Source organism: Ictalurus furcatus, chromosome 22 (assembly GCF_023375685.1).
Source record: "Ictalurus furcatus strain D&B chromosome 22, Billie_1.0, whole genome shotgun sequence".
NCBI lineage: Eukaryota > Metazoa > Chordata > Actinopteri > Siluriformes > Ictaluridae > Ictalurus > Ictalurus furcatus.
The window spans coordinates 16,753,549-16,778,235 of NC_071276.1; the positions used below are offsets into that span (position 1 = coordinate 16,753,549).

General features: G+C 42.4%; 1 protein-coding gene across 1 annotated transcript in view; it reads right to left on the minus strand.

Annotated features, from left to right (window-relative positions):
- Window positions 1-24,160, minus strand: part of ppil2 (peptidylprolyl isomerase (cyclophilin)-like 2) — a 37,392-nt gene extending 13,232 nt beyond the window's left edge. The window contains exons 1-14 of the mRNA XM_053653660.1: window positions 23,916-24,160; window positions 23,586-23,635; window positions 23,440-23,485; window positions 22,875-22,937; window positions 22,344-22,395; window positions 16,267-16,318; window positions 15,517-15,608; window positions 15,348-15,437; window positions 13,697-13,772; window positions 11,559-11,719; window positions 9,792-9,867; window positions 9,429-9,535; window positions 3,339-3,428; window positions 2,455-2,488 (exon numbers count right to left, since the gene is read on the minus strand). Of these exons, the coding sequence (XP_053509635.1) occupies window positions 2,455-2,488; window positions 3,339-3,428; window positions 9,429-9,535; window positions 9,792-9,867; window positions 11,559-11,719; window positions 13,697-13,772; window positions 15,348-15,437; window positions 15,517-15,608; window positions 16,267-16,318; window positions 22,344-22,395; window positions 22,875-22,937; window positions 23,440-23,485; window positions 23,586-23,635; window positions 23,916-23,947 (1,021 nt within the window). The 5' untranslated portion in view covers window positions 23,948-24,160. The remainder of the gene's footprint in view (window positions 1-2,454; window positions 2,489-3,338; window positions 3,429-9,428; window positions 9,536-9,791; window positions 9,868-11,558; window positions 11,720-13,696; window positions 13,773-15,347; window positions 15,438-15,516; window positions 15,609-16,266; window positions 16,319-22,343; window positions 22,396-22,874; window positions 22,938-23,439; window positions 23,486-23,585; window positions 23,636-23,915) is intronic.
- Between the last annotated feature and the right edge of the window lie 527 nt (window positions 24,161-24,687).

Here is a 24,687-nt window from a genome sequence, read left to right on the forward strand (position 1 = left end):
GGCAAAGCTCAGAATAACGCACTCCGGACTGTGCTGTGATATGAAAATGAACCACTTCTGGGACTCCACTTTGCATCGTGCCGCATCACACCACCCCAGCATGGATTATTTTCATATAACCACACGGTTATTCCATACACACATCCATTTTCCATACCGCTTATCCTACACAGCGTCCGGGAGGAGCCTGGAGCCTCTCACAGGGAACTCGGGGCACAAGGTAGGAGACCACCCTGGACGGGGGGTGGGGCTGGCAACCCGTCACAGTGTATAATCTCAAACACACACAACGGACAACGTGGAAATGCCAATCAGCCTACAACTGATTTGGACTGGAGGAGGAAACCCCTGAATCACGGGGAGAACATGCAAGCTCCGCATACACAGGGAGGAGGCAGGATTCGAACCCCCGACCCTGGAGGTGCGAGGCAAATGTGCGAACCGCATGTGCTTCATGGTTGCATTATGTTCAGCTAGCTAGAATTTCGTTTCTTCTTTTCCTCTCAAAAATACATCAAAGCTCATTATAATTTAATTATCAGGTTAGTTAGTTTTTGTTTTCCACACAATTCTGTGTAAACTCGATAGACGGTTGCACGTGGTGAAAATCCAAGAAGGTTCCAGCGGTTTCTAAGATACTCAAATACTCAGCCGGTCTAGCACCAAGTACCATGTCAGTCAGTCACATTTTCCTCGTTCTGATGTTTGATATGAACGTTAACTGAAGCTCGTAACCTGTATCTGCATCGTCTTACGCACTGCGCTGCTGACATAAAAAAAAAAAACTTTAAAAAAAAAAAAAAACCCCTGCATGAATGTGCAAGTGTATAGGTGTTCCTAATAAACTGGACGCTGAGAGAATATGAATTAAAAAATGAATAAATAAAATTATACTTAAAGTACTAATTTAAACACTGTGTTGTATAAGCTACAGCATCTAACAGCAGCTTTAAACGCCTAATAGTTTGCGAAACACAAGACGTACCACTCTACTACTCCACCGTCAGCTTTGTTATCTGGAGTCAGCAGTGCTATAAAAACTGTTTATATTTTTGATAGTGTGATATTTATATATAATTCGGGTGTAAAAATATTCAGCATCAGGGAAATAAAAACTGCTGCAGCTCTACTGAAGGTGTGAAACTCTCACTTACAGCAGCATGTGCTCACAAAACTGAGAACACACCCGTGAGCCGTACTCTCAGACAGACCAGAGAACAAAAAAAAACACAATATCCAACACTGTTTTCCCACCTTCAACGGTTTCATTTCTCCTTCTGCTAGCTGGTGCATGTTTAATGATGCTCATGCTATATATAGTGCACTGTTTTCTGAGGCTGTGCTTCTGCATCATGTCTGTGATTAAAGCTTAAGCACTGTAACCTCCCTCCTTTATTGTACCGTCATGAACACGGTGCGATTTTTACAGCCCGGTACAGTCCTACAATCAGCGCCGTGCTATTCACCCTCAACACCGGCACCTTAAAGTCCTTCCTGACTCGGAGGCATGGCGTAATTAAATAGGCTTTTAATCCTCTGCCAACCTTAAATGTTTAGTCAGCAGCCACTTCATCACCCTGTAAAATTAATCTCCAGCAATGATACACTTCATAATGGATCCATGAGCAAAATGGCCCGAGTTATTATCAATCTCTCTCTCTCACACACACACACTTTTGATGTTTAGGCACAGATATGAAAACTTCATAAGAGCTTGACGCAGAACACGCTTTTCCCGAGCTGAACGGCCAGCCTGGATAAGCTCCACTCAAAAACCCTCACTGCGGACCGGATATTTTCCGCAAAGGGCGCCAATACTTACGGAGTCGACGAATAACACTTGCAGTGAATAAGATTTTAAGCGTAAACATATTGGCAAGTTGTGTAGGTTTATTTCAACATCATATTTCCACACCCACATAGTTAGTCTTAAACTATTTCCAAAAATATTGGCACCCCGGCTTGTATCTTGGACCCATTTTTGGTTGATGGACTGTTTCTCAAACTATCTGAACCACTCGTAGCAGCACCACACACACACACACACACACACAGTTGACTTTTAACTGGCTTACAGTCTTCTGGGGTTAAATGTCTTGTTTAAAAAAAAAAAAAAAAAAAGGCACTTTCATTGAACTACACTCGAAAAATGTATACCTTCACTTTCCATCCCTGCCTCTGTGGACGGTGTACTGTACCTTCTAAACCAGGGGTGTCCAATCGTCCCTGTAAAGGGCCGGTGTGGGTGCAGGCTTTCATTCCAACCAAGCAGAAGCCACTCCTATCGGAGTCTATCGGAAGCCAAGATGAACCGATCACACAGGTGGAATCAGGTGTGCCTCCTGCTTGGATGGAATGAAAACCTGCACCCACACCGGCCCTTTCCGAATGAGACTGCCCACCCCTCCTCTAAACAGTCAGTGAGTGTGTAAGAGTACACGAACACGTCGTTACCTGTACCGGTGCCTGTCGGGTCTCCTCCTTGAATCTAGAAAACAGAACGCAATCAGATCAGATGATTAATAAATATTCTAAACGCAGCAGCTCCTGATGAACGGGTCAGAGGTTACGATCTATTTGGAGTAGTCTAAATAACGTGACAGTAAATACTGCATGCTCAGCTGATACGGACTTAGCCAGAGACCAGAATAGAATATTTTCTGTAGTACAAGAGATGTTTTGACCCTCTACCATGTTCTGAGGTATGCAGTATCATTTGTTCAACACAGTACCTCTGTATGTACAGTTACTGTATGTATTGCTCGTGTTTCGTCAATAACGAAAATACGATGTCTGTATTTAAAAGTGCATTAGGTAAGATTCGTCTAAAGATTAGATCCCCCCCCCACACAAGTTTAGGTCTCTAATGGTTAGATGGGTTTGACATTTGAACGCATATTCATGTAGAAATTTGCATTTTAATCATAGCATAGCTGCTTATACTTATAAAGCGATGTACATGCTTTTACCGTACATGTCGCTGTATAATTCTTCAGCTTTATGGAAGGATGAACGTGTATGGAATTTTTCAGCACAGGAAACAAACCAGCACCGTGGCAACTCTGGCAGCGCTAGCAGGACGAATACTACACTAAACCCTGATACATTAACGAGATCTGAATAATAATGATTTTTTTTTTTTAAACTTTAAGGATACTTTATGGGTGTACAAATCGGTGAAGAAACCGAAACGCAGGCATCCTGATTCACGATGCGTGATGGACGCGTTAAAACATGTTTTCACGAAGCACGCATGACTTGAGATGTGGAACCCACAATATTTAAATCAGTATGTGGCCTGGTGTGTTTTTTTTTTTTGTTTTTTTTTTAACTCTTACCATGAAGTTTCTAATGGAGCGGTGAAAGACGGTTCCATCGTAGTAGCCTCTCTTACACAGCTTTATAAAGTTCTCACTAGCTTTGGGAATCTGAAAGAAGAAACATCATAGCTTCAACAAAAATGCAATATGTTTAAAAGATAAAAATAAATCCTATTGTTCGGAATTGGATTTTTTTGTTTTTTAATAACTTGACAACTGACCCTTGACTAAACCCCTCCCCTAATCTCGCCTTGGCGACTGTAACCGGGCACTTGGAAATTGGGTTTCAGAGAGTTTGGAGGTTTGGGAGTGAAATTCGAGACGTGGAAATTCATTTTCTGAGGAAAGAGGAGAGGTGCGGGATCTGATCCGACATACTAGTTTCAGCCCGTTCCAAATAAATAAATAAATAAATAAATAAATAAATAAATCCACATGCAACCACTCGATTCTCGTCAATGCTAATGGAGAATATTTCAAGGTCATTAATGCAGAAAAAATGTAATAAAAATCGATCGATGTACTTTTGACTTGGCTAATATTAGACAAATATTCCGTTAGCATCAGTTACAATATTCATTAGGGATTCCACAGAAAGATTTCGTTTTACTTTCCTGTGGAAGTCAACACTCAGACACGCCGAAACGCTGAAAACGTCGGACACGGCTGTGTTTTTTCACGTTCGAGCGCCGCTTTACGGCGGAATCGCCTAAGAATCCACCATCAAGCTGAGTTTTTGCGATTGCCGCTGCCACCCAGCAGTTCCTGACTGCATCTTACTCTCTTTGATGCTGGAAACGATGGAGCACCATCCTGATTTTTAGGCTGATGGTTTAGTTCTGCATGGTTAAACTGTGTTTTTAAATTTCTTTTAAACAGGTTTTACCCCTGTTTTCTCCCTACACCAATTCCCGCCAATTCCCACGAACCGGCCGGCGCTACGACGGCGACCTACCAGGAGGGTGAGAGCGAACACCTCCTTCTTCCGGGACACGCGAAGCCATGTTAATGCTCAATCACAGGGCAGCGTAACACACTGACGAATACGTGACGTATACGTGTGGTTGTGGTACCGACAGGATTTAAACTCGCAATCCCCGGACAATAAAATCTATTAAAATCATTAATCACGATTTATTATTTTTTTAAATGATGAATAACGAGCTGGGAAAAATGACGCCTACGATAAATGTGACATTTTAGAAAGCTGGTGACTTCACACACTTTTTAGACAGCCTCAAGCTGTAATATGTTCAATGCTGCCTTCAAAAGCTTATCAGATGTAGCGCCGGTACGCGACGGGGCGGAGCTTATGAAGAATAACGAGACGGGTTGCCAAGATGAAATGTGAAACCATTCAGCACAATGGATTTCCAATAACAGTGCTCAAGAACATGTCTATATGACCTTGACGCAGTGATTAAGCTGGAATCTGGAAAACAGCGAGGGAACGACATCACGAGAGTAACAACTCTCCAAAGAACGCCGTGATCCCGTATGAGCGCTTAATTCGATTTGTTAGATTTTCAATTATTTACCAAAATAATGTCCGCTTAAATCGATGGTGCTGCATAAACACGACTGCATTAAGACAAATAACTACCAAACAAGACGCTATAAAAGGCTTTAAAGCTGTTAGGAATGAGCGGAGACTCATGATGCTGTAAAACATGTCACTTCCCTTTTCCCCAATCATTTTTAACCATAAAACCAGTCGTTTTAATGACCAGCGTTCCAGGTATAACGAGCTCTCCATTTCTTTAGCTCATCTCCATCCCTCGCTAGAAGAGCTCTTTTTTTTTTTTTTTTTTAAATCAACGGTTAATAAAACACTTTCTACACCTACGAACGGCCCGTCACTGAGCGGATTTCGATTAAAAGTTTGTGCGCCCTCAAACGGGGTCAAAAGCGTAACGATGTAAGCCGAGTTTTAATCTCCCTGATTCATAAACACGCAATCAATCAATCAATCAATCAAGAGAATTTATGCCAAAAAAAACCCAAACAAAAACCCCAAAGAAACAAGCTGTTTGAAAAAGATACAACATTTTGTCCAATTAATTTCCACGCTTTAATGGGAAACCGCACAGGAAAACTTGGCTCGGGGATCTAAAATATAGCTGTAAATCAATGGAAAAAACCAGAGAGGTTAGAGGAGTCAAAAATAAACGCTGAGCCGCAAATAGAAGAAAAAAAAAAAAAAGCCGTGTGGTCAGGAGAGTGGAGGTGGACCTAGGGGAGGAGTAAAGGGGACAAAAACAAGGGAAGGATAGAAGAGAAAGGAGGGACGTTTTCTTATCGCTTATTTTCTTCGTCCTGATTTGACGAGAACGCAGCCAATGAAAACAAGCGAAAGCAGAACCTAGTTACTGCGGCCAAGACTGCAGCGGGTTGTCTCTATGCCTGCCAGGCAGCTTTATCTCAGTCACACACACACACACAGACACACTCAGGAGGGTTGTGCTTGTTTTTATAATCAAAGACAGGATGCAAGACAGACAGAGACAGAGAGAGAGAGAGAGAAAGGAAATAAGATCACTTGTATGTTTTGGTGTGATAACTCGAATCTTATGAGAGTGTGTGAACCTTCTCTCTCTCTCTCTCACACACATACACACATACACACACACTATGCAGGACTCAAGGCATTAGGTAAGTTAAAAAAAAACATCATAAAAAATTTTAAAAACCACAAGCATGTGCTGTTACAGGAATTTTTCAATAACTGCAGGTCCTGACGTGTTTTATTCCTCTTGTATCACAGCAGCATGCCAACAATCACAGCTCTTTATTAATTACAGAACACCACATCGTGCTTTTTATCCTTTTACAGTTACATTTGAAGTTGTGGAATGTCTGCAGGACGAGTTAGTTCCTGTTATCACTTATATCATAGCAGCTATAAAAACCCACCCTTCCTTCACTGGCTTTTCCTGTTTTCTCCTTTTTTTTTTAAAAAAAAAAAAAAAAAAAAAAAAAAAAAAGCCCAAAAAACAAAACAAAAAAACAACACGTTAATAAGATAAAATACGCAGCTTGTCATGTTATCGAGAAACCACAAAACGGGACATTTTCTGGCTCGGTTACAAAGCACCGATACTGGAGACTCCTTCCAAGAAAACCTCAAACAAACATCTCCTTACAGAAGACATCACCATGTCAACAACGGTATGTCCCTGGTAAGTGAGCTGTTGCTATAGAAACCATAACATAACAGAACGAGCACTTGAATATAAAACTGATTGGAATTACGGTCAGTGCTGCTGTTTGAGAAAACAACAAACAAACAAACAAACAAACAAACAATCCCACACCTTCTGACCAATCAGAATTGAGAATTCAACAACGCTGTGGAATCTTGATCACACTTTGAAAAAAACCAACAAAAAACAACCTGTTTTAATCCTAACATCGTAGCCGTTAAGGCTGTGTATAAATCCCACTCTACGGTATACACACAGTCAGTGAGGAACATCGCAGCTGTGTCCAGAGGAGCATCACTCCTCAGAGGAAGCTTTCCACCTAATCATAAATTATAAACAAAACCTTCACGAGGATGCCCACGAGTACGAGAGAGACAGATTATGATACACGAGTGGCTCTACAGCTGTGTATGCACCAACATGGACGCATTTCTGAGAAGTTTTATGTTCACATGAGCATTTCCTTGCATCGTTTGAAAATAAAGTTTATTATCCAGACTAAAACACACGCTGACTCCCAGTTCACCTACTCACACTACACACTCTTTTTATGAAGAAACAGTACATACTTCTGAGTGTGTACTTGCACAGACTAAGCAAGTACTGGGACATACTGACACGTCATGTAAGGGAAGAGAACGTTGTTGCCGAGTTACGCACACCGTCACTGTAAACAAACTCCTCGCTGTGTTTCAGCTTTCCTCCATTAGTCATTCCTTATATAATTTATACATCATTTCATTTACCATTCCCTTGAGTTATTTTTCTGCATTTTATTTATACTTAAGTCTGAAATGCGTTCTTACACACACACACACACACACACACACACACACACACTCTACTCTCTTGCTTTCCACCCGCACAGTCGATGTATCAACCAATCAGGACACACCTTTACCTGTGGCACTAAAAGCCCTAAAGCTCCTCCCCTCACTACAAGAAGAAAATGACTTGGTAAAAACGGAGAGAATAAATGGATAAAAAGACAGAGTTTAAAGAGGAAAAAAAAAAAGACTATTTATATAATCAGTAAGAGAACGCAGTAAAAATGCAGAGGACAGTCGTACACCAGCGAATACAAAGCACCTGTAGAGTTTATACTGTACTCAGCTCTGTTCAGATAGAACACAGAGACCAAAAGGGTTAAATGGACTCTTTAAATTCTCCCTGTGGAAAGTGAGGGAGCTGGATCACATGACCGTTCGTGGATACAGCATGCCCCTGCAACACCACAAAGTCACACACTGGCATTTTAAACTCAACAGAAATAACCGCTCGGTACTGAACCACGCCACGACAGCGCCTACAGGAAGAACCGCCACTATGACGGCCCAAAATATCCGCTGTAAACTTTCTGCTCCGCGCTCTCGCTCACCGGGCGTGAACACGCAGCTTCGGCAGCATCGCCACTAATCGCGCAGCTCTGTTGAACTAATCGTGCAGCTCTGTTGAACTAATCGCGCAGCTCTCTGGAACTAATCGCGCAGGTCACTGGAACTAATCACGCAGCTCTGTTGAATTAATCACGCAGCTCTGTGGAACTAATCGTGTCGCTCCTGTTTAACGAGCTGTAATGTAAAATTAGTTGGCTATTATTTCGTTTCAGCAAGAATCTTCGACACCGATGCCGCTTCATAATAGTGCTCCTGAAAGTAACTCGTTTAAGACGTTGCCATGGTGATAAACTGGGACCAACACCCCCTTGTTAGTGGAACACGGTTATTAGAGGACGAATTATTTAATCTACACAACATCTGCCTCCAGCGTTCTGTCTCTCGGAGTCAGACTCTGCCTTGTTCGCTCATAGTGTGATCTGATCTGTATACAGACAGAGAGAGAGACAGACAGAGAGAGTGTGTGTGTGAGAGAGAGAGAGAGGGAGACAGAGACAAGGAGAGAGAGATGGTGAGAAAGACAAAGCCAGTGAGAAAGAGAGACAGTCAGAGAGACAGTTAGAGAGATGGTCAGAGAGACAAAAAGAGAGACAAAGAGAAAGAGAGAGAGACGGTGAGAAAGACAAAGCCAGCGAGAAAGACAGACGGTCAGAGAGACAGCTAGAGAGATGGTCAGAGAGACAAAAAGAGAGAGAGAGAGAGACGGTGAGAAAGACAAAGCCAGCGAGAAAGAGAGACGGTCAGAGAGACAGTCAGAGAGACAGTTAGAGAGACAAAAGGAGAGAGAGAGAGAGAGAGAGAGAGAGACAAAGAGAGAGATGGTGAGAAAGACAAAGCCAGAGAGAGAAAGAGAGACAAAGACAAAGTCAGAGGGACAGAGTGAGAGATAAGAGGAGAGTAAGAGAGAGAGAAGCCGAAAGACAGACACACAGAACTATTAAGATGTATAACGAAAGATCCAAGGATACAAGAAGAGGAAGACAAAAATAGACAGATACAATGAGAGAGAGAGAGAAAGAAAGACAGAAGGAAACAGGAGAGACAGACAGCAAGAATAACAGAGAGACAGACAGAGAGATTGTGTGCGTCAAAAAATAGAGCCTGCCTTCACCTGCTTACACAGACAAACATTCTCTCTCTCTCTCTTTCTCTCCGTGTGTGTGTGTGTGTGTGTGTGTGTGTGTGTGCGCAGTAAAGCCGCCGAAACCAATTTCACACTCTGAATACTATTCAAATCGCCGTAATAGTTACATACTGAAATGTTTAAGCGCTCGAGTTTGAATTTTATTCTCCAGCGAGGAACTTCTCAGATAAATGACTGAGCAATTACTGACTTCGTAAAATCGTTAGTAATTATTTCATTAAATATTACATTTTATGAGCAATCTGTGAAAGAATGCGACAGCCCTAGAGTCTCGTAGGGCAGTGTGGAAACCTCAGGTGCGTACGTGTGTGTGTGTGTGTGTGTGTGTGTGTGTGTGTGTGTGTGTGTGTGTGTGAGTGTGTACCTTATCACAGTGCAGCTCCACGTTCAGGTCTCCTTTGTTGGTGTGGAGGCGGACGTAGCCTTTCTTCTTCACGTACTGGTAGCGCACTGTATCGTCTGCGATAGCGTCTGAACACACACACACACACACACACGACACACACACACGACAGAAAAACAAGAATTTATCATTCTTCAGACGCAGAAAACTCTCTCTCTCTCTCTCTCTCTCTCTCTCTCTCTCTCTCTCTCACACACACATATATATAGAATCCTCGAGCATAAAGTCAATAGCTCTCGTTGGGTTTGTTTTCCTGCAGGAATATAAGTATATAATTATATAAAGATTGGAGGTGAAGGAGGATTCAGTGTGTGAGCATCATACCTGCTTCATGTGTGGTGGTTGGAGTCATAGCAGTGGAGGTGAAGGAGGCGGACACTCGACCTGTGGAGTAATGAGCCTAAAACAGAGTGACACACACACACACACACACACACAATGATGGTGGGGTTCTGAACTGTCGTATATGCATTTAATATTTCCTTTTAAAGATCCGACCAATCACAGGTAACGATCGCACTACAGACATTTCGGAATCAGCCTACAACGCATGTGTCTTTGGACTGGCGGAGGAAACCCCCGAAGCACAGGGAGAACATGCAAACTCACACGCACACAGGGCGGAGACGGGATTCGAACCCCTAACCCCGGAGGTGCGAGGCGAACTCCTTCCCTGTTAATAATCTGTGTATGTTTCTTGTGTCTGAACAGCAGGACCGTGTTCTGTCCTCTACATCCCGGTTCAATCCTGCGCCATGGAAACCTGCTTCGTTCTGGGAATTGCGTTTTCACTGAGGACGGACGCAGTAACGAAGCCGAGCCCGTCAGCGAGCATTAGACGCCAAGCCCTGACACACACACACACACACACACACACACACACACACACACACACACACACACACACACACACAGCTGCACATTTCACCACCCGAAGAGCATCACATGCTCGGAGACAAAAGTAGCTGCACTCGTTCCCACTCCATTTCCACAATAGCTACATATTTGTTCCGATCTTTTATAGCACCAGCGCCTCAGAGGGCGAAGCTCGCACCGGGGCATCTCAGCCGAGCCGTTTCTATAGCGGCGAGCCCGAGCCGGAGATCCCTGCCCCTGAACCGACCGATTGAAGCGACAGTTTGGTGAAGAGGCTGAGCTCGCAGAGTTAATCTAGCCGTGAAAGAAAAAGAATGTGGGCAGATGTGCCAGAACCGGAGCTAATCTAAGAATGAAGACAGCAAGGCCGATGTACTGCACCCACCCACACCCAAACCCACACACACACACACACAGTCCGCAGTACGGCTCCTGATGAGTCATGTTCGGGGCACGTCATGCTACCGAAATGCACTGTTCTTTTTCACCGTGTCACTTCTAACATGATATGACACAGCGACTGATGCGTCACACTCGTGCTGCCGTCATCCCCTCTTCGGCTGGTAGTGTGTGTGTGTGTGTGAGACTTGTTGCAAATTAGGAGAGGTGGTGTCTTCTGCTCTACTTGCTGTGTGATGGTGGCGGTGTCCAAGAGGCAGGATTCACCTCAGAATGTGCACACACACACACACACACACACACACACACTTTTCACAACAGCAGTGTCTGAGTTTCAGTAAAACACGCAGTCCTAAAGTAAAGACGCCCCAATCAGAAAGGGACCATCTCGATTAGGCCGGTTCTGGCCTGGAACGCGGGATCGGAATCCGATCTAACATCTTTCCTGATCTGAAAAACGGACCTACTTCGTACCGGTCGTGTACGTACAGAGTAAAACCAGGTTCTGTGTGCACAACCGCAATAGACGAGTAAAATCTGAAGTCACGAGTCGGTTATAATAAATAAAATTAAAATAAAACTAAGAAAGACCTGAGAGCCACTCTAAAAACGAAGTCTTCTGACACTGGAGACTCCTTCCATAAACGTTAAATAAACATCCTCTCAGAGAGAATTGCACCACATCAACTCAATTCATTGATCCTCTCACCCAAGCTAATACCCAAGCTAATACCCAAACAAAGAAAGAGAGATGAAAGATCGATTTCCGGAGAAAAGTCACAGACTGCCTGGGGGCTTTCTGCTCAGTTCACTCACCGCGTTGAATCTGTCGGTCTTCTTGGCCTCGGGAACCTTCATGGTCGAAGCCAGCAGCTCATCACCCTTATACTCCTTATAGAGCTCGGCCAGAGTCTCGCGTGTCTCCAGGTTCGTGCTCTTCAGGTGATACGCCGGGTCCTGCTTTGCTTTCTCCTCGTCTAGAGGACAAACGGACAGAAGAACTGAGCAGGAACCCAAACGGCAGAACTAGAACACATTAAACTGAGCAGAACATTTCTATAATCGTAATAACAAGTCACGAGAACGCCTGCTCTTACTACACAAATAAATAATAACACACTTCAGGGGGTGTTCAGGTACAGGAAAACAATCGACATCACATCAATGTTGTTGATTCTTTTCCTTTACAGTTCACACCACAGCATGGTCGAATTCTTGAATCAGAATTTGCGCCTTCATTCTCTCTAACAGCAGCGCCGACGGTAGTTTCGGTTGGAATAAAAATCAGATGTTTATGCCAAGACGTTCGTTATGATACGCTATCGCGACGCTGTAGTAACGTCTCGCACATGGTGGAATTGCAATTCGAAATCAGCGCAGATTTGGGCCGAGACGCGTCGTGATGGCATTCAGCCGAAGCGCTCTTCTATTCGCGTGCGTCGAATACGGGTACAGCTAAAAGACCTCGTTTACCAACAAACATCACTGCGAAAGACCGCGCAAGACAATTTTGTGCGATATAAATTTCGCCAATTCAAGTCGTTTTCCGCAACAAAAAACAAACCAAAAAAAAAACCAAGGTCGCAAATTTTGAATTTTTTTTTTTTTAAATTGCAGCTAGATCAAGCATTTTTGACCTTAGCCCCCCCCCCCCCACCAAAAAAAAAAAACCTACACGAAATCCTGTAAGGACTGTCTGCAGTAGTGCCGGCTCCAAAATACAGATTCATTTTACATGTGCATAGAATCTCTTAACCTGACAAAGTGTGTTGTGACCTTTGTATTTCCAGCATCACGTCTGTCACTGAACGACATCCTGAATATTTAAGTTTAAAATTAATGAATAGAGGACCCCATACCCCCCCCCCCCCCCCGCAAAGTTTATATATGTAAAAAATTATTTATATCTTTTTTGGTTGCTTTCTATTTACAACTACTAAAGCTATGAGGACCTGTTATACAGGGACCCTGTTATATAGGGACCCTGTTAAATATTCACCATGTTATACAGGGACCTGTTATATAGGGACCATGTTATATAGGGACCCTGTTATATATTCACCATGTTATACAGGGATCCTGTTATACAGGGACCATGTTATACGGTATATAAACAAAGTTTATATATACAAAAAATTATTTATATCTTCTTTGGTTGCTTTATATTTACAACTATTAAAGCTATGAGGACATGTTATATAGGACCATGTTATATAGGTACCATGTTATACAGGGACCCTGTTTATATAGGGACCTGTTATATGGGGACCCTGTTATATATTCACCATGTTATACAGGGACCTGTTATACAGGGACCCTGTTATATAGGGACCCTGCTATACAGGGACCATGTTATACGGTATATAAACAAAGTTTACATATACAAAAAATTATTTATATCTTCTTTGGTTGCTTTGTATTTACAACTATTAAAGCTATGAGGACATGTTATATAGGACCATGTTATATAGGTACAATGTTATACAGGGACCCTGTTTATATAGGGACCCGTTATATGGGGACCCTGTTATACGGGGACCATGTTATACAGGGACCCTGTTATATAGGGACCCTGCTATACAGGGACCATGTTATACGGTATATAAACAAAGTTTATATATACAAAAAATCATTTATATCTTCTTTGGTTGCTTTATATTTACAACTATTAAAGCTATGAGGACATGTTATATAGGACCATGTTATATAGGTACCATGTTATACAGGGACCCTGTTTATATAGGGACCTGTTATATGGGGACCCTGTTATACGGGGACCATGTTATACGAGGACATTCGACAGAAGAAGAAGATGCTACCTTGGGCAAGCTGACGAGTTTTATTCGTAGATGACTAATCGACAGGGAATCGATAAATAGACAACGCAGATAAACAAAATATACAATGTTCACTTGCATAATCGATTCACAACAAAAAAAAAAGTAAACACTCACCTGGATCCAAAACTTTCATGTTGTTTTTCACGTGGAAAAAATTCGACACGTTGAATTTATCCAAATTGGTCGGGTCCTGAAGAATGACATAAAAAAGAAAATAAAAACGTACGAAAATGAAAGCTTTTGACAGTTTTTGTGTTCGAGTCGAAGAAATCTAGGTTTCCAAAAAGGTCTTGACGTTTCTACACGTTCCTAGGGCAGTCACAAAAGTTTAGAAACACTTATTCTTAATTTGTTTTATTTTTATTTCCCACATTTTAGAATAATAATAATAAAGTCATCGAAATTCTGGAGTAACACACATGGAACTATGGGAATTAACGTTAGTTTTCTAATGAAAGAAACGAATACGTCGGCACGATTAAATTTTTGTCTACGACACCGATTTCAAACGTTTAATCGCACACCATCAGATCAAAAGCTTTTTAACATCATGAGAAACATTTCAGTCGAGTGTCCACAAACTTTTGACCATTAGTGGACATTTACATATTTACCAACTGAGGTAAATGCACAGACATGCTGAAGAGCACGTGCGCACACACACACACACACACAAACAGAGTAAAGTAGCACAAGGGCAGTGAGGGGTACCAGTGGGACGAATCAGTTTTGGCTACAGGCATGAGTGTGATGGGAATGTGATACAGCTGACCGGACAGTTTGGGCATTCATCCAAGTACACAAATAGTCTAACTCCTGTCCTCACTCTCTCTCATACACACACACACACACACACACACACACACATGCGTGTGTGTGACCCAACAATCAGTTTATCAGAGCCAAACAGGTCAAACACTGAAACGCGACTCCAGCAGGGCACTCATCGGCATCATTCCACTGACCCCCACACACACACACGTACATTTTTTCCAACACCAGAATAAACCCCCTGAAATATTTTCCAGTCCCAAAATAAAGCCCACATTTTTTCCAATACCAAAATAACACCCAAACATTTTAACTGACCTCAGCATCCATCCTATTTAACCCCAAAGTACTAATCCCATTCCTCTCTCTCCGTCTGTCAACACTCATTCCCAACAACCCTGAGCTTCACATGACCCTGACTCCTTCACTCCATCATCAGCTCCAACCCGTTTAACACCACTTCATCCCACCAAAACCCCCTCGCTATCTAAACCACCTCAATCCGGTCTTCTTTTCTCTCCTCCAAACACCAGGGTGACCACCTCGGTACCATCCCTGCGTTTAAAAACGACCTTCCCTGGGGCACGCCGTGACCTCTACCTAGATCCGGACTGTGGAGGCTCCGCGTTTTGTGCATTCCGAGATGCTTTTCTGCTCACCGCGGTTGTAAAGCGCTGTTATTTGTCTTACTGCGGCCTTCTTGTCGGCTCGAACCAGTCCGGCCCATTCTCCGCTGACCCGCTCTCACCGACCAGCCGTTTCCGCCTGTCGCTGGTTTTTAGTTTTTCGCACCATTCTGTGTAAACTCTAGAGACTGTTGTGGGTGAAAATCCTAACAACTGGGCTACGGTCAAAGTACCGGAGATCTGCAATGCTAAAACTACACACTGTCTAAAAATAACCATTACTAAATATACATATGAAGCAGCCCCCCCCAAACACGCACACACACACACACACACACACACACACACACACACACACGGATTCCCACCTGCAGCGTGATGATATCCTGGCGAGTAAACGGCTCATCAGTCAGCAGGTCTTTGTAACTCTTGGTCTTGATGTTGAGCTGCTCTACAGCCTGGACACGATACACAGGATTAATTACACACACCATACGCAGCTGTGCGTTTCCTTACCGCAGAGTCACGCGAACACACCTCGTACGAGAAGACGTTTCCGGTGACTTTGTTGGCTACGATGTGCGAGTTGTTCGTGAAGACGTTGTACAGGACGGGGCAGTGGTACTTCCCTGAACACACACACACACACAAAAAAATAGCTGGAAATATTTACACTACCTTTCAAAAGTTTACACACTCATTCTTTATTTATTTATTTATTTATTTATTGCTCCACATTTTATAATAATAATAATAATAATAATAAAGTCATCAAAACTCTGGAGTAACACAAATGGAACGATGGGAATTATGTTGTGATAAAAAAATATATATATATTCCTAAATGAATCTAAATAATTTCATATTTTAGCATCTTCAAAGTCGACGCCCCTTTTTGTCTAGAAATGTCCAGAAATGCATTCTGGGCGTTTTCTCACGGGATTTCTTGAGGAATTTCCCGGAGGTGTTTTTTTTTAAACAGTATTAAAGGAGTTCACACCGACGCTGGACTCTTATCGGCTGCTTTTCGGAATATTTCGCTCCTAGTCGTCCGTTTAAAAAAAAAAAAAGATTAAATTTTTTTGGTGAATAAAATGTTAGTTTTCTAATGAAAGAAACGAACACGTCGACACGATTATATTTTTGTCTACGACACCGATTTCAAACATTTAATCACACACCTTCCGATCAAAAGCTTTTAAACATCATAAGAAACGTTTCTGGCGAGTGTCCACAAACTTTTGAGTGGTAGTGTATGTGTTTATGACCGAGAGATTAAAAACCTACCTTCGCTGTTCTTGCTGTAGTTGAGCTTGATGAGCGACTTGGCCTCGAGTTTCTAAAAAGACGAGGAGAGAGAGGTGTGTAAGCAGATGATTGCGCGGTTCTCGTATTCACGCGGCCGGAACGAGGGAGCGCAGTCAGCGACGTTGCCGTTACCGTCGGCTCGTTAAACCCGCGTTCGCGTTGGCCTTGACGCTGGATTTTGTTTCCTGCGTCCTAATTAGTTCACAAGCAATGAGGGAGACTTATAATACTATACATGAAGGGTTGTCCAGATGCAGACCCAGTACAGTGTTTCAGCAGAAGGTGAAAAAATACTCTAACAGATCCGAGGAAATCGGTTGCTGTTTAGCCAATCACGTGCATTTATGTCCATTTAGCTCAAGGCAGCTCATTGGACCAGAGGCTAACTACAGGGCTAGAGAGGTTACCTCTACTCATGACTCATTACGCATCATTTGACAGTAATAACAGACATCACAACGCACAGTAAATGCATGCAGGTCAAATCTGTTTAACAAAAAGATCCACAGATATGATTTACACTCGGGACACTTTCTTTAAATCGCCGTTTCCCCCCCAGTTTGGTCTTGGTCAATTCCCAGCAGCCAGCCAGCCAATCAGCTCTCCCCTATCACACGAGAGCTACCAGTTGGGGAAGCGGCGGGCTAACACATGAAAACATGCAGCCAGCCAATCGCATCTTTTCGAACTGACGCAAGTAAATAAATAAATAAATAAATAAATAAATGAATAAATAAAATCTTTACCCCAAGCACCGAACAGTTACGCACATTTTCAGCAGCTGTCTGAAAGACGATCGAGTACGTTCCGGCGTAATAATTCGAAATGATGGAGGTGTTGAGTGTTTAATTTTAGCTCGAACAGCTGCTCCTGCATCACGGCCCACGAGACCGGGAGCGGTTTTCGTAGGAATAGGACGCATGCGACATTAAGGGATGTAGATCGCGATGATGATTTAATACGGCTGTAGCGAGCCCTGAAGGATTACCCGGATCAGTGGCGCAGATCAGAGATATACCGCTTCGACTTTCCCACATCTGCAACCTACGCTTCGTTACTTAGCACGCCTGGCGACTTGAGATCGGCGGAGTAATAAATAAATAAATAAATAAATAAATAAATAAAAGTGCATTTGCATGTTTAATGATCTCTGCATTACCAGTTAATTAACGTCTCCTCCTATTAAAGCGGCTGCTTGAATCTGCGAGAGCCGATATTTAAGCTGAAACGATTTCAAGAGTGTGTGAGAGTCTCACAAAAGTGTCAGACTGAACGCTTTAACTTCCAGCTGTGGAAAAAAATTAATAAATGACTGAGCATTACCAGCGGTGCAGGGGAGTCTGTTTACAAGAGTAAGGAATAAAACCGCTTCCGATGTGCTTCGTTCCACTTCTACCACAGCAATTTACCAACAATTACAGCATTCCATTCATTAAAGAATCTCACGTTGTACTTTATTTTTTTGAAATCCACGTATAGTTATATTTAATGTTGCGGCACGTTCTTGTTATAAACATTCGTTCACTTTATCTTGATGTTTACGAAGACTTTCCCCATGGAGGAAAACTTAAAAAGTGCACCTATTATGGTTTTGCTAATCTTACCGTTCATGTAGTGTGTTATATACGTAGCTGTTTGTGAATGTAAAAAGTCTGCAAAGTTCCAAAAATGAAGCTTACGACAAACCTTTGGGAGTTATTGACTCCCAAAAGAAGGAACCGACTCTGAACAGCTGAAACGAGTCGTTAGTGATTCCAGACTTTACTTCCTGTACTAACCTATGTAGGTTTGTAACAAAAAGCCCCGCCTCTGGTCTTCATCGGCTGCTCGCTGACAGCGGTAGACCAATCACAACAGACTGGGACATCTGACCAATCAGAGCAGAGTATGCTCTCTGAATGGAGGAGTTTAGAACGAATCCTTTAGAACGAATCATTTAAAGAGTCGTTTGTGATACTCGAGGGGGAGGTAATGCTGCAGTTTAAATTATGAGCACATTAAAGTGTTTTTTTGACCTCGGATGCACATAAATCTACTGTATGAGACCTTTAAAACAAAACTAGGCACGTTTCAAAACCATAATAGGTGCACTTTAAAAGTTACAGCTTTACCTTTGACTGGTACAAAGTGCTGACACCGGAGACTCCTTACAAAATTGCTAAATAAACATCTCTGCACAAAAAACACCTCATCAGATCAATGAGTATAGTTCTTCGTTTCTATAGAAACAACAACCTGAGATTTATCTTGTAGGCAGAACTACTGTCAGAGAAAATGAATCAAGACCTTCTAGCCAATCAGAATCAAGAATTTAACAGCGCCGTGGTATAATCACGTTCTGCAGGAGTTTAGATGGGGGGGGGGGGGTTCTTTCTTCGTTTTTTTGCTCGGAGGACATCAGTGTAACATGAGGATGAAGCGGTCATGATGAAGTCACGTTCCCATCTTCGTTCTGCCTCTAATAGATTTCCAGCTAATCACATTTCATACCGGCTCTCGTCCGAGTCAATATCGCATCAGATATGGAACTCTCGTCACTGGATCCTCTGACATCACTTAAACGCTGGTGATGTAATGTTTGGAAAATGGAATAAGAGCACACAGAGATGGGAAATGAGAGCTTATTAGCTCGATACGAGCAACCGAGATGATCAAATGCATGAGAGTAACACGCTAGCACACCAACCTGTGACTTCATTTCCTGATGAAGTGCGTGACTCAGAGCTGCGATTTAACGAGAGATTCTGATGATTGCATAAAAAGCCAACTCCTAATGACCGCCTCAAAATAGTCTTGAGAGGTTTCGTATGTCGCTTGTTGCATGCCGTCCCCAGTGTCCGATTTCACAACGTTTAGGCTTTGTGCAGCGTTATCGTTTCAGCATTTTTGTCTGTCCTAGCTAGCAATAACAACGTCCTGCTGTGAGATCAGAGCGGCACGCAACAGCTAACTTCTCACTGGAATTATGGAAATGCAGCTAAACTAAATACTAAACGCAGAAGGTTTCCATGCCAGAACTCCAAGACGTTCACCACTACTGACCCAAATGCACAAGAAAAGTCGGCTCAAAATCATATAAATAAGCCACAGAAGTTTTGGGATTCTGTTCTGTGGAGCGATGAAGCAAAACTGGAACTTTTCAGCACAATAGATCAGCGGTATATCTGGAGGAAGAGGAATGAAGAAAGAACACTCTGTCGACAGTCGAGCATGGCGGAGGCTCGGTGATGCTCTGGGGCTGCTTTGCATCCTCAGGCACTGGAAACCTGCAGCGTGTGGAAGGCAAGATGGATTAATTGAAGTATCAGGAAATCCTAGGAGAAAACGTCACGCCGTCTGTGAGAAAGCGGAAGCTTGGGCGTCATTGGACCTTCCAACAGGACAATGATCCCAAGCATACCTCAAATTCCACCAAGGCTTGGTTGCAGAAGAAGTCCTGGAAGATTCTACAGGGCCATCACAGTCACCTGACTTGAACCCCATCGAAGGTCTCTGGTGGGATTTGAAGAATGCGGTTGCAGCACGCAAACCCGAGAATATTACTGATCTGGAGGCCGTCGCTCATGAGGAACGGGATAAGATTCCTCAGGAACGGTGCCAGAAGCTCTGCATCTCATTTGCAGCAGGTCAGAACAGCAAAAGCATGCTCTACTAAGTACTAAAGATGTTCGCCATGAAGGGGTTGAATAATTTTGAGACTGGAGAAGTCATAGTAAGTTGCATTTTCAGATGAATCTGTGGAAACCACTTGAAGCGTTCGTCGTGTTGAACTATTTCCATTGCTTTCATTTGATTTGTTCATCGCAAACAGCTGAAAGCCTGTACATTGACAATAAACCTGATTTGCAGGGTTAGGGTTGAATCATTTTGATTGCAACTGTAAACATATTCAATGTCTTTTGGGTGGACTGGTCCTTTAAGATTTTTTAGAGGACGTCTTTTCAGTGTGGTGTGAGTAAATTGGAATGTGATGGTGAGGAAGGGTCTCTCTCCACTCCTACACACACACACACACACACACACACACACACACACACACACACATCTCTGTACAGTTTTCCCAAGGCTGCTACTCATGCGAACACACAGTGTGTTAGAGACAAGTCCAGACATGTCCCTGTCCACAAGACCAGAATGTTTCTTCAAATCTCTCTCACACACTAAACCGATCAATCAGGAATGTTTCTGACAGGACAACCCAGCTGTGTGTGCACACACTCTCTCCAATACACACACACACTCTCTCTCTCTCTCGCACGCACACACACACACACACACACAGCGACATGCCAAGACATGTTGAGCAACATCCAGACCAACACAAACAAATGTGCAACACGTGGCGAACCCAAACATACTGTCTACAAGAAGACTGTGATAAATACACACACACACACACACACACACAATCCCATAGTGTGTAACAGTTTCACTCAAATCGTAAGTTCATATTAATGCGCTCCTTCGAATATGTTCAACTCATTCATGTCATCTAAACCTAATAGTACATTTTTTTTGAAAGCCCGTTGTTTTGTTTTTTTTAACCAAGTCGTATAATTGTTGTCACGGTGACGTTTTCGATAAGGAGACGTTTATTTAACATTCATGGAAGGAGTCTCCGGTGTCCGCGCTTTGTAACAGGAGGACTGTCTGGTTTCTCAGTAACATGACAAGTTACGGGGTTTTCTTCTTATTTATTTTTAAAGGAATGACTGTATATAGCTACTTTAACGTAACCGGAAACGGTTAAAAGTGTGATGTATCATTTTTTTAATGCGTTCATTTTTGTTCGATTTCTGTCTAATAAGACCAAGAGAGCAAGGGAATACTTTGGAATGTGACGTTGCTGTAAAATAATCCACATCATGGTAGGAACAGTGACACCGGTTCTCATAGAGCCGCATCACACCACAGCATGACTGATTCTTTTCTTAAAAAACGCCAAAACCTCAAAATACGTTTCTCAAACTGGGCTCTGATGAGGTTAGGAATGCGTTTTCCACACCGAGTCAGCGGCTCAGCGTACAACAAATGTCCTGAAATAACACTTTGTAACTATGATGAATAAAATAGCAGACTGCTTTTAACAGTACTGCTCAGTACCACTTATCCTACACAGCGTTGTGGAGAGTCTGGAGTCTATCCCAGGGAACTCGGGGCACAAGGCGGGGTACACCCTGGACGGGGTTAGAACTCACTGCAGGACACAATCGCACACACACACACACACACACACTACGGACAATTCGGAGATGCCAATCAGCCTACAGCGCATGTCTTTGGACTGGGGAGGAAACCGGAGTACCCGGAGGAAACCCCTGAAGCACAGGGAGAACATGCAAATTATTCGCACACAGGGCGGAGTCAGGATTCAAACCCCCAACCTCGGAGGTGTGAAGAAATTTGCATATTAAGAAATTTGCAAATTGGCCTTAGGGAATCTAATCAGAATAAATAAATACACTGATATCTACTGGACCTGATGTAAATACTACAGGAATGTGTCTTTTCTACTTATTATTATTATTATTATTACGATGATTATTATTAGTACTATCCTTCCTTTCACTTAATGCCAATCTGTCTCATTGGCTTATAGTATCTTCATTTCACTTTGTTTGTGTGTGCATTAGTCATGTTGTAAAGGAATGGGGGGTGGGTGGGGGTATTTAAAGTGAAAATCCTCAGAAAAACCCCAAAAAGTCACTTTCATGACTAGTCTGAGCGACTGTACCTCTCCTCTGGAGAAAACAGCATGTGCTGAGACGACCGAGTTAACGAGATCCTAATTCAGGTTCAGAAAATAAAAACAGCTCATAGCACAACAGCTGGCACACCTGAAGCTTCCGTGCTTCAAAACACACACACACACACACACACCGCTCTTCTTCCTGTTACGTAACCTCACTTCCTCTCCAGCTTCCCCAGCCGCTCACTCGGTGGAGCTTTGCCGCCCCCTCCTGGCTCGAAGACTTCATTTCACCCCGTTCCCCCTTCTGCATTTCACCACATTTAACCACATCAGAGATTATGAAATGGACTTTTTGTGAACATACCTCTCCTGAGATGGGGTTCGTTCCAAACTTTTTAATCCAGGGAACTATGCTCCTGCACAGGGAAAGCACACGATTTACCATCAGGAGGTTTGAGCAGAATAAATACATATTAACAATGAGTTGTTAATTGTGAGCAGAATAAATACATTTTAACTCTGATATTCCTTTGCTCATTTTTATAGACAACGATATCAAAACAGAAAATAAACCCCTGATCCGCTGAAAAATTCAACATGGTTCGAGGTGACAAGTGTGTGTGATGATGATGATGATGATGGTGAAGCTTACACAATGCTAAACTGGTGGCGATAGGCTTCCATTACTTCCTTTACTACTCATAGCTCCAGAACAAAAGAAGAAACCTTGGAGGCCAAACGTGTCTCAAGTAGTAAATAGAATATCATCGAAATGATGAGCTTGACAAATTCACATTTAAAATGGTAACTGATCAATAACGTCATTTTGACGAGGTGCTAGAGTGCTACAGTGTGTGGCGGCGGGGAAAAAAATAAAAGAACCTGATATACTCACATGAGGTCAAATACAACACCTTCATCAGTGCACATTGGATACTCAAACGGCTGAAGAGACAAACTACAGGGACATAAACACCAGCATGATTCACATTAACGTTTATCTACGGGTTCTGACGTACACTCCCGGTCAAAAGTTTGTGGACACTCGACTGAAATGGGAACTCCTTGTTCTTGACGTTTCCTCACTTGATTTCTTGAGGAATTTCCCTGAGATGCTTTTTAAACAGCATTCAAGGGGACTCTTATCGGCCGCTTTTGGGAATATTTCCCTCCGAGTCGTCCTTTTAAAAATATACGGTTTTTTTGGTTTTTTTGCAAATAAAATGCTAGTTTTCTAATGAAAGAAACGAATACGTCGGCACGATTATATTTTTTCTGATTTCACACGTTTGGTCACACACCTTCAGATCAAAAAGCTTTTTAACATCATGAGAAACATTTTTGTCGAGTGTCCCCAAACTTCTGAGCGGTAGTGTGTATAATAACGAAATTTGATGATAGGTGTGAACGTTATTTTGTATAATACAATAACAGCTATCCCATCACACCACCAAACTCACCTGCAATGATCAAAGGGCAATCGCCTGAAATTGGACTGGGGAATTTCTGTAAAATCAACCCATGAAAATTATAGCTTCAAGCAACAATATCCGATTATTATTATTATTATTATTATTATTATTATTATTCATTTCCATGTACATACCTGCCTTCTTCCCTCCATAGAAATTAGTGTACTCTGCACAGGTGATGTACCTGAGAATAAAAAACCCAAAAGCAGTAACTTAAGCAAATAACATCCATATTCAAAGCTATATTATACAATTATAGTGAATGTAAAAAACTGTTTGTGGCTTAAAACGCGGCTCCATATTAAGTCTTTTTACTCTAGCTTTAAGTTAAAAACGAGAGTTTTACGTTTTACTGCACTGCTGACCAACTCGGATTTAAATGCACAGCTAGCGCAATAGCATTTAGCTCACCATTTAAAAGCGCGTAATAAACTAGCAGGACAAGATGGTTAATCTGAACTTACATCTTATCTTTTTGATGCTGTCGTTTCCCCATTTTGAGGACAATTAGACGCAAACACTAACACAGAAATTCAAAACTTCTTCGCGAAAAGAAAATAGTCAAAACACCGTCCACTTCCGGAACGATAATTTACAAGGTGTCCGTCGGTTAAATGTGTCCGTGTGGAACAGCGTTCTGTTGTTTTTCGTTCTCGTTGCTTCTTCTTCTTCTTAATGGCCGTTCACTAATAGGAGCATTAGCGCCACCTACTGTGCGTTGTGAACTATTTCCTACATTAATGATGATCTGCCAAGATTATAGAACCATGGTAGGAGTTCATCATCAGATGGCGCTGCGTGTTCAGCTCCTCCGTCCTTTACCAGATCACTGGAATAAAGTTGGCTTGAGGATGAAGATGAAAGTTCAGGGCACGATAAGCAGAATGGTAGAGAAGAAAGGAAGGACCAGGATTATTCTTGTGACAGGGAAGATGAGGGCTCAAAAGGTTGAATGGAAGTGCTGCCTATGTAAATAGTTTTGAATTCCTTTGGCTCCCATCCACAATCTAAACATGTACATAAATAAATTAAAAGAAAACAAATAAAAAATGTTTGAAATATTAAAACATTCGTGGATCATCCGTTCTTCTCATTATTTCATTAATAGGACATCTAATCTTTTTTTTTTTTTTTTTTGAAGAAAACCATTCAATCCAGTACGGGTCATTTCGAGCCCCTTTATGTATTCGTGAAGGTTTTTTTGGTCCGTGCATTGTAGGGTTAAATATCAAAAAT